The 9,068-nt window shown below is 47.5% G+C and overlaps 1 protein-coding gene across 1 annotated transcript; it reads left to right on the forward strand.

The window, feature by feature from the left end:
- Positions 1-360: 360 nt before the first annotated feature.
- LOC101770531 (basic 7S globulin 2) lies at positions 361-1,707 on the forward strand. Its single transcript, XM_022825256.1, has 2 exons — positions 361-1,209; positions 1,312-1,707. Exons 1-2 carry the CDS (start codon positions 361-363, stop codon positions 1,705-1,707), a joined length of 1,245 nt encoding a protein of 414 aa, XP_022680991.1.
- The last annotated feature ends 7,361 nt before the right edge of the window (positions 1,708-9,068 follow it).

The raw sequence follows: 9,068 nt of genomic DNA on the forward strand, positions 1-9,068 counted from the left end.
CATTAGCCGCACGGGTTGATCGCTAGTGTTCAGGAATCTGGTTAATTTCTTCATAGACGTACGATCACCATGAGTGAGGGGCTACTGCAGTCATCCATTTTCAATTGGTTGGGAGAGTAGCGAGTTTATCAAGGTCAACCCCCCTGGTGTTTGCTCAGTACTAGGAGTATCTCCAATCCGTTGGCTTATCAATATGTCATATTTACTCCAATATAATCATCAACTAGAGCTAGGGGATCCAAAATTGGTTCGATCCAATCCATACTCGCCGCGCCTACGAATAATGGCTTGTCAACTCTATAAACCGCTTCGATCTCCGTCCATGGTCCAGATCTTTACTGCAGCCTAGCCAGACACGCCATGTCAACGATCAAGCAGCTTGCTCTTGCTCCCATGCGCCGTCTCTTCTTCCACCACCTCCTCGCCGTCTCAGCGCTGCTGCTCGCAGCGCAATGGGGCGGCGGCCGCGCTGTCCACGCTCCCCTGGTCTCCCCTCTCGCCAAGGACCCCGCCACCTCCCTCTACACCATCTTCATCAAGGACGGCAGCGGGCCACTCGTCGTCGACCTCGCCGGCCCACTCATCTGGTCCGCATGCGCGTGCGCGTCCGGCCACCCGACGTTCCCCTGCGGATCCGCTGAGTGCGCCGCCGCCAGCGGGTTCAGCTGCCCCCCGCAGGGGCAGGAGGATTACGGCGGCGGCGGCGCCGCAGTCGATGGAGGAGACCACCGCTGCATGTGCACCGCGCGGCCCTGCGACCCGGTCACGCGCGCCCGGTGCGCGGCCGGGGACCTCACCAGCTTCGCGATGTCGGCCAACGCCACCGACGGCCGGAACGCGCTGTACCCGGTGTCCTTCCAGGCCGTGGGCGCGTGCGCGCCGAACTGGCTGCTGCGCTCGAGCTCGCTCCCCGCCGGCGCCGCGGGCGTCGCGGGGTTCGGCCGCGCGCCGCTGTCGCTGCCGTCGCAGCTGGCCGCGCAGCGCGGGTTCGGGCGCCGGTTCGCGCTGTGCCTGCCCGGCGTCGCCATCTTCGGAGACACCCCGATCCACCTCGGGTCCTACCCTCCCGACCTCATGACCACCATCGCGTCCACGCCGCTGGCCGCAAACCCCAGGGGCAGCGGTGGCTACTACCTCCCCGTCGAGGCCATTTCCGTGTCCTGGTCCAACTGGAACGTGGCGCCGACCCGCGCCGCGCTGCCGCCGGGCGCGCTCGAGCTCGACGCCGCGACCGGGCGCGGCGGCGTGACGCTGAGCACCGTGCGGCGGTACACGGCCATGCGCCCCGACGTGTACCGCGCCTTCGTCCAGGCGTTCGGCGAGGCCATCGGCAGGCCAGGGTACGTGAAGACGATGCCGGCGGTGCCGCCGTTCGAGCTGTGCTACGACACCTTCTCGCTGCGGCGCGTGAAGGTGCTGGGGTGGGACGTGCCTTCGATCCGCCTGGAGCTGGGCGCGGGCGCCACGATGAACTGGACGGTGGGCGCCGGCAACTCCATGGTGCAGGCGGCGGAGCGCACGCTGTGCCTGGCCGTCGTCGAGATGCACGGCGCGGAGGCGGCGGCGCCGGCGGTGGTGATCGGCGGGTACCAGGTGGAGGACAACCTGCTGGTGTTCGAAGAGGACAAGGAGGTGCTGCACTTCAGCGGCCTTCTCTGGGGCTCGGGCGCCACCTGCAGTGGCTTCAACTTCACCGCGCCTCTGTGACCGTGATCCGGGAGCCAAGGCGCATGCAGCAGGACGTGTCATGTGTTGACTTTCAGCTAGCTTTGTGAGAAAGCGTTGACTTCCTTCTCATGTGTTTAGCAGAATTAATAAAGCTTTGAAGAAACTTGTAATTCTCATGTGTCTAGTCATCTGTAATTCTGTCATCTCCGCCTTCCTTTTGACCTGTAGTTCTGCACAATTCCTCGAGCAGTGCCACCTGCTGCAGCGACAGCGACCTCACTCAGTCAGTTCATCAAGTAGAGCCTCTCGCGCGCAGGAGCTCGGGTCCAATGGCAAGGAGCTCGTCGGCTCCTCTCATGGGCCTCTTAGGGAGAAGCACGTTGAGCCATGGCATTATGGCAAGCGAGCTCTGAATATGGTTCTGGTGTGCAAGTGCTCTATCCAAGACAGGGAGGGAAAAGGACCAACCTTCTTCCAAAAGAATCGTTGCCTGCACACCTTGTAAGAAAGCAATAACTTCAGCTTGAAAAGCATCAATCAAATGATCGATCTGATCATGCCCAGCACAGATTACATCTCTATCAGAATCACGGATATATATAACGAAGCCCCAACCGTCAGTCTTTGAAAGAGGAATTGCAAGTAACTTTCAGTGCTCCAGCTATTGGTCTAATCCATCAAACTTTTGGTCTGACTGCCTCTGTGGCTCTGTTACATTCCAATAGCAGATACTGATCATATTCTTCCTGAGCTGGCTGCACTGATTTCCCAGAGATTCACTTTCTAAGCATCTGTTACACAAAAGAGCCTAGCCCAGAGAAATGTCTCATTTCAAGTGAATGTAATCTTTCAGAAAGCAAGCGTTACATTCCAAAACCTATGGCTTCACCTTCTGACTCTAGCAATCAGTGGTCTTTTGATCTCACTGGTGTTCTCTGATGGCCATGACAGTGCATAGCAGCTTTTGCTATCATTGGAGGAGAGTCATGTTCTTTGTCTTTCCAGGCTATTCCTGCCAAAAAAAAAGGGGCTCTTACATTTCCAGATGATGATTAGAGCAAGCAACAAGATGGTTCTGAATCTCCAAACCACAATATCTTGCAGGATGTAACCATGAAAGAGGACCTTCCGGTAAGTTAATGATTATTCAATACTAATATCTTTTCCCTGTTTGTATTTAAATGAGCCGAATCAACATATATTTCTGCAGTGCGATGCTGGTGAATCCAATTATTTACCCTGTGACATGTTGCTAAAAGTGTTGGTGACAAATCGTCTATTCAGTTCCAAAAGTTGCTTACATCTTGCTAATGCAGTGTATTCTTTTTTTTTTATCATAGACATGGTTGTTCGTTTTCTCATATATTTGCTTTCTTTTATTTGAAGTGCAAGTGATAAAACCTCCTGCAAAGCCCCCCCCCCCCAACCCTTTACTACTAAACAGATACCTGGTAGTGGCCCAAGCAAAAGAGTGATTAGGTATGTGCACTGATCTTTTCTTCAGAACTGAAGTTAAGAGATTGGCTGACTCGGCAGAACACAGGTCTTGAGGATCCACAAAGTTACAAGTTGAAGCACAGCTCCCGTGACTTCGTAGTGCTATCTTTTGGAATCATTCAGTGGCTATATAGTTAAGTCACAACTGCGAACTATGTGATCTGTTTCGAAGACAATCAAAGTGTACTGAACTTTGTATGCTATCTATAAACAAAATCACCTCAATCATGTTTTTTATCAGTTGCCACAACAGCTGTATTGACTAATCGTAGTATCTACATTTGCTCTTATTTTTGTTGTCGGTTTGAACAGAACTTCATCTGTTACCATAGAGTATATAATTGCTATCACAATTGTCTACTGTACGTTGTAATGCACAGGCTGTAAAATAAATAAAATCAACATGCTCCACATAAGATATTACAAAGATTTTTCATTTGGGAAAAAATATATTTCCCCCTTTTCTTTTTTCTTCACGTCAGCATCTCTAAGAGAAAGCTCCTTTATATTACCCCAAATCTTATTTAAGGAAAAAAAACACGAGAACTCAGGCTCCAACAGGTCCCCTCCCGAAAAAATGCAGCGAGGCAGAAGAGCGTGCCCCGCACCGCGCCCAACACCTCCCGCAGCGCCTTCCCGACGAGCTGCTCCAGCAGTATCCAGTCCATGGCCGCCTCCTCCTCCTCCTTCTGTCTCCGTCTGGGTCATGTCGCGTTCGTTCCCGGCTCCAGCTGCTTGCGTGCGTGCACGCGTGTGGTGTAGTTGTTCAGCTAGGTGAGTGAGGGGTTGCCGGTGGCTGCAGCTCAGGGATCCGTGGGGCTCGCGGTCACTGACAATGTTGGGCCGTTCCGCCATGTCTTCTCTTCTTAGGGGGTGTTTGGCAGGGAGGGGCTAAATTTTAGCCCCTGTCACATCGGATGTTTGGACACTAATTAGGAGTATTAAACATAGTCTAATTACAAAACTAATTGCACAACCCCTAGGCTAAATCGCGAGACGAATCTATTAAGCCTAATTAGTCCATGATTTGACAATGTGGTGCTACAGTAACCATTCGCTAATGATGGATTAATTAGGCTTAATAGATTCGTCTCGCGATTTAGCCTATGGGTTCTGCTATTGGTTTTTTAATTAGCTCATATTTAGTCCTCCTAATTAGCATCTGAACGTGTGATGTGACAGGGCTAAAGTTTAGCCCCTGACATCCAAACGCCCCCTTAGTACACTGTCGCATCTTCTCTAGCGCGGCGGGCCGCAGAGCCCAGCAGCTCCTCCACTGTGAGGAGGTGCGGTTCGGTAGTGAGCTGGGCGAGCAAGGCGGAGGAGGGCGCGGGAGCAAGACCGTGTGGAGGTGGCCGACTAGCCGAGCCTCAGCGCGCTCGTGGCGGTCCAGCTGAGGATATTGGGGAATTTATTATTAGTGATTTGCTATAGTATAACATGATTTTGGGGAAAGAAATTTTTAGTAGAGCTCCCAATATATAATTTCGGGGAAGAATTTTTTAAAAGACTCTTGGCTCTAACCGACAAAACCTGATCTCGGAAACGCATTGGGCCACATCGCCCACATTTCTTGACTGTTGGATTCCTCTGCAGAGCTGATCAAGCCGTCGTCCCTCTCACGCACGTCCCGACCTTTGCAGTTTTGCGACGCTTCACGAGTCTCGTTTCCCTCTCAAGTCAAGGCCGTCGGGCGCCCCTGTCTCTACTTCGTTCGATGAGGGCGCCGCAATGGTGTGCACCCACCCCGTGTCCCCATGCCTCCTGTGACCTTGTCCCTCCCCTCTCTACCTCGACGTGGCGGAATCTCCAGCGTGCTCCGGCGCCAGCGGAGCTTCAGGCCGGCGTTCCTGTCCGCTGCCATGGGACATTGCCTCGGGTGGCGCGGCTGCCTGCAAGCGGATGGGCGCAAGGAGTAGCTGATTCCATCCACCATAGGTGCGCGTGTCTCCACGTCATCATCGGCCGCCATCGCCTTTTCTCGATATGCACCATCAAGAAGATCAAGAACGATGATCGCAAAGCGTTAGCGTGGGAAAGCCTGCCGTTTCGCTGCCGCCATTGTTTTCTGCGGATTCCAGCAGGAAACTCCGCGAAGGCTCGAGGGTGACCATGAGCCTGCGCCAGTATGCCACAGGTACCACCGTTGCAGCGGGGCGTAAGAGCGATGCCATTAGCAGGACGCACCAGCATCACCCCGAGGACAGGCGACGGGAGTAGTGCTTGAGGCACGGTGCGGTTACGGAATCAACAGATAGCATTTCAGATAACAAGAATGCAATGAATTACCAAAGTCCACTTAAATTAAGATCAGGAAGCACTAGCTATCTTCCGCACCTCGAAAAACAAGGTGATATGTCTAAAAAGTGAAAACTGCACTCGAGTTGAAAATGCGATTACAAATGTAAGAGTTGCTGATAGACTCCCTTTCCAGACTCTTCTATTGAATTCTCCTTTGGCACCTGCTCGCTTGATTGTAACTGTGCTGCTGCTAGACTAACTGATACGGAGTAATATTGCTGCTACTGACTTGGTGATCAAGTGAAAAGATAAACTGAACTGAACAGTCTTGCAGTAAGTTATATATAAATTAGATCTGTATTCTCCATATGATTTTCAGAGCAATGTATGTACCAAATGTTTTAATTTCCTTCTATTATGCTCCCAGCACCAGATGTTTGAATTTCAAACATACCCTATATTGCATCAGTCAACTTATGCTATAATGATATCAACTGAAAAGCTCCTTGCTTGTGCATTTTTCTTTTACATTTTAACTGTCCTTTCAGGCTTTAACTAATGTTTCATGCATGTAGCCTTGAGCCCTTAAGTGCTAATTTCCCCATTCTATTAATTGTTTTAAGCCATCTTGCTTGTGATGTAAACAATCGGTGCTATACTTGCAGCTGCTAACTGAATTACTTTCATGTGCACAGCTTTAAATATAAACTGCTTTCTATTCTACCCAAAATGATCAAGGAGTTAGATTATGTCGAATGAATCAAGGACTGCATGGCAACTTGGCAGCAGAGAACCGGTGGATCCATGTCCAGAGTTCACGTGATATGTTCCTGGTAACACCAAAACTTGGTGAGTTAGTTGGGAGTTACCTGAACCTTAGCACCAACTCTGCCTGTAACCACTTCAGTGCCCATTGTACAGTACAGTAACAAATTAACAATATATCAAAAGATTCCACGCTTGCAGATATCATGTCTTCAAAATGGCAAAACCTGAAGATCGTTGCGTCTCCTCTTCAACCAGCCACGGAGCAACATGCTGAAACGAGACCACAACGATCCAAGCCCCGCTTCATTCTAACGAGGGCACCAGCCGCGCCTCTGTTTCTAGTTGTTTACAAAAGATGCTAAGGGGGGTGTTTGGCAGCATTGCGTCTCCCAAAAATCAGCTCCACTCCACCAGCTCCACACTTTCCTAGCTCCGCTCCAGCAACTTCAAAAAACTATGGAGTTGCTATACGCGTTTGGCTGTTTGTTGTGCTCCAACTCCAGAAACATAAGGATTTGGTGAGAAAGTTCTATTTTGCCCATGGTGGATAGCTGGTTCTGTTTTTAGCATTGCGGAGAGGTCTTTTTTTTACGTGCTACAGTAAATCGCTACAGTATGGTGCTACAGTACATGACGCTACAATAATTTTTTTTTAAGAATGTTCAACCCGATAATGTTTTGCCAAATAGAATTACGCAACAAATACGGTACAAAATCAACCTTGCCATTACAAATTAGTTCCAAGTAAGAGAGAGTGTGGTGGCTAGCTCATCATGAAATACATCCATAGTTGGTGCGTTGAGTGCAGAAGTTGACCCATCTGACGCTGCTTGTGAAATTGCATATTTCTTATATCTTTCCGATATTGTAGGAACAAAATCAGGATCACGATCAAACCGAGCAAAGTCTTCATATTCACCTCCATGTTCACGAATGAAATTGTGAAGGACCATGGTAGCTACAACAATCATCTTTTACTTGTACATGGATATGGTGGCATTTTCCAAAGAATTTGCCACTTCATTTTTAATAATCCAAAAAATCGCTCAATCACATTGCGGATAGATGAGTGAACCCGATTGAACCTTTCCATAGGAGTCTTAAGTTCGGTACCTCTATGCCATTCCAATAAATGATACATTTCACCCTTGTAAGGATCAAGTAGCCAGAACGATTAGGATATCCCGCATCTACACCATAGTATTTGCCTATATTCGTATAAAAATAATATGAGTTATGAATTTAATCTACATGTTAATCACATTCGTATGTTCAAATTGAACACATGTTACCTTGTGGAGGATGTGGAAAAAATTCTTCATCCACTCTGAGTGTATTGTATATAGCACACTAGTGTCATGCATAACTTCAGGTTGTCCCGTGGAAACATAAGTGAAACACATATCAATGTCACATACTGCTAGTACATTTTGAGTGGCTACCCTAATTTTTCCAATATATCTTACTTGCTTATCAGGTGAAAGAGCGACACGGATATGAGTGCCATTAAGTGCACCAATGCAATCTTTGAAATGTGGATATGAACGTCTGTCATCTCTTATCCTTTATGGACTATGGGGAAGTTGGGATTTTTTTTTTCTAAGAAATCTTTTGCCATAGCCATCAAAGCATTTAGAACCTCATCAAATTTCCTACTAATAGTTTTGCCTGAATACTTAAATCTATTTTGAGCTCTCCTATTAGACTTGTTTCCAGCATATGTGTATAGGAACATAGCAAGCATCTCATATATGCTCATGTGCATAGAAGATTGTAGCCCATACCTTTCAACCAACACACCATGAAGATCCAAGAAGATTTTGTTGTTCATACGAAGTTGTCTGTGGCATTCTCCAGGAGTTTTCATTGTCTCTAGCAGCCATCCTATACCACTAACACCAGATGTCCTTGGTGGATTTTTAACAAGGTAGAGGTTAGCACATATTTGTGCAATTTCTACAGCACCCAAAATAAGATTTCAAAAGACCTCGCTTTCATCATTAGAGTCCTCATTATCGCTCTCACTTTCCTACAAATAAGAGACCATATGAAAAATAAAATAAAATAAGTACCACACTTAAATTTCAATGACAATACTTCATTCGAACAAGTAAGTAAATATTAAAACAACACTTAAGTTTCAATGACAATAGTTCATACAATAAAAAAGTAACATTAAAAGAACACAATTCCTCAATTGCTGTGAGGTTGAAAAATTCATCGCTAACCTCATCATATCCTACTGAGTTGGGTGTTCAGCCTATTCCCTTTCTTAACTTGTTTAGAAAACAATGAACATATGAGCGTTGTGTTTGCATCAGTCCATTCAATTGAATCACCCTAACCAAGATATAAGCCGCACAAAAAGTTTCTAGCATAATCAGCTGATGATCTCAGTGACATACAATATGCTACTGTGGTATTCCCAGATTGAAATGCAAAATTGAGAACTTGGTGAAGCTAACATAATAGATGCAAGCACCCTCCAAATAAATTATAGAAAATAAGACAAGGAATATATCAGGTTTGATTGCTCGAGTTGGTTTGCATCCACATGTGTTGGTCAACACGCAGGCATGTGCAAGCACACATGGCTTACGTTGTGAATGCAGGCAAAAGTATTAATATAGTTCCAGATATTAATTCAGCCGGAAAAGGCTTCATCTTTATCTAGACCTTGGTTCTCATGTATAACGTAACTGTTAAAATGAGAACGCAGCTCAGTTCTTACACAATGTTCTTGTCAGTAACTTTCATGTGCGGTTCATGCTGACTAACATTCTTAAATCCCTTAGCAAGTGGTGCCAATCTCTAACAAGCAGCCAAGCAGCACAAGCAAGGTTTCAATGACACTGAGTTTACAAGCAACACAAGAAAGGCTACTAAAGTTTGCA

Source organism: Setaria italica, chromosome III, assembly GCF_000263155.2.
Source record: "Setaria italica strain Yugu1 chromosome III, Setaria_italica_v2.0, whole genome shotgun sequence".
Lineage (NCBI taxonomy): Eukaryota > Viridiplantae > Streptophyta > Magnoliopsida > Poales > Poaceae > Setaria > Setaria italica.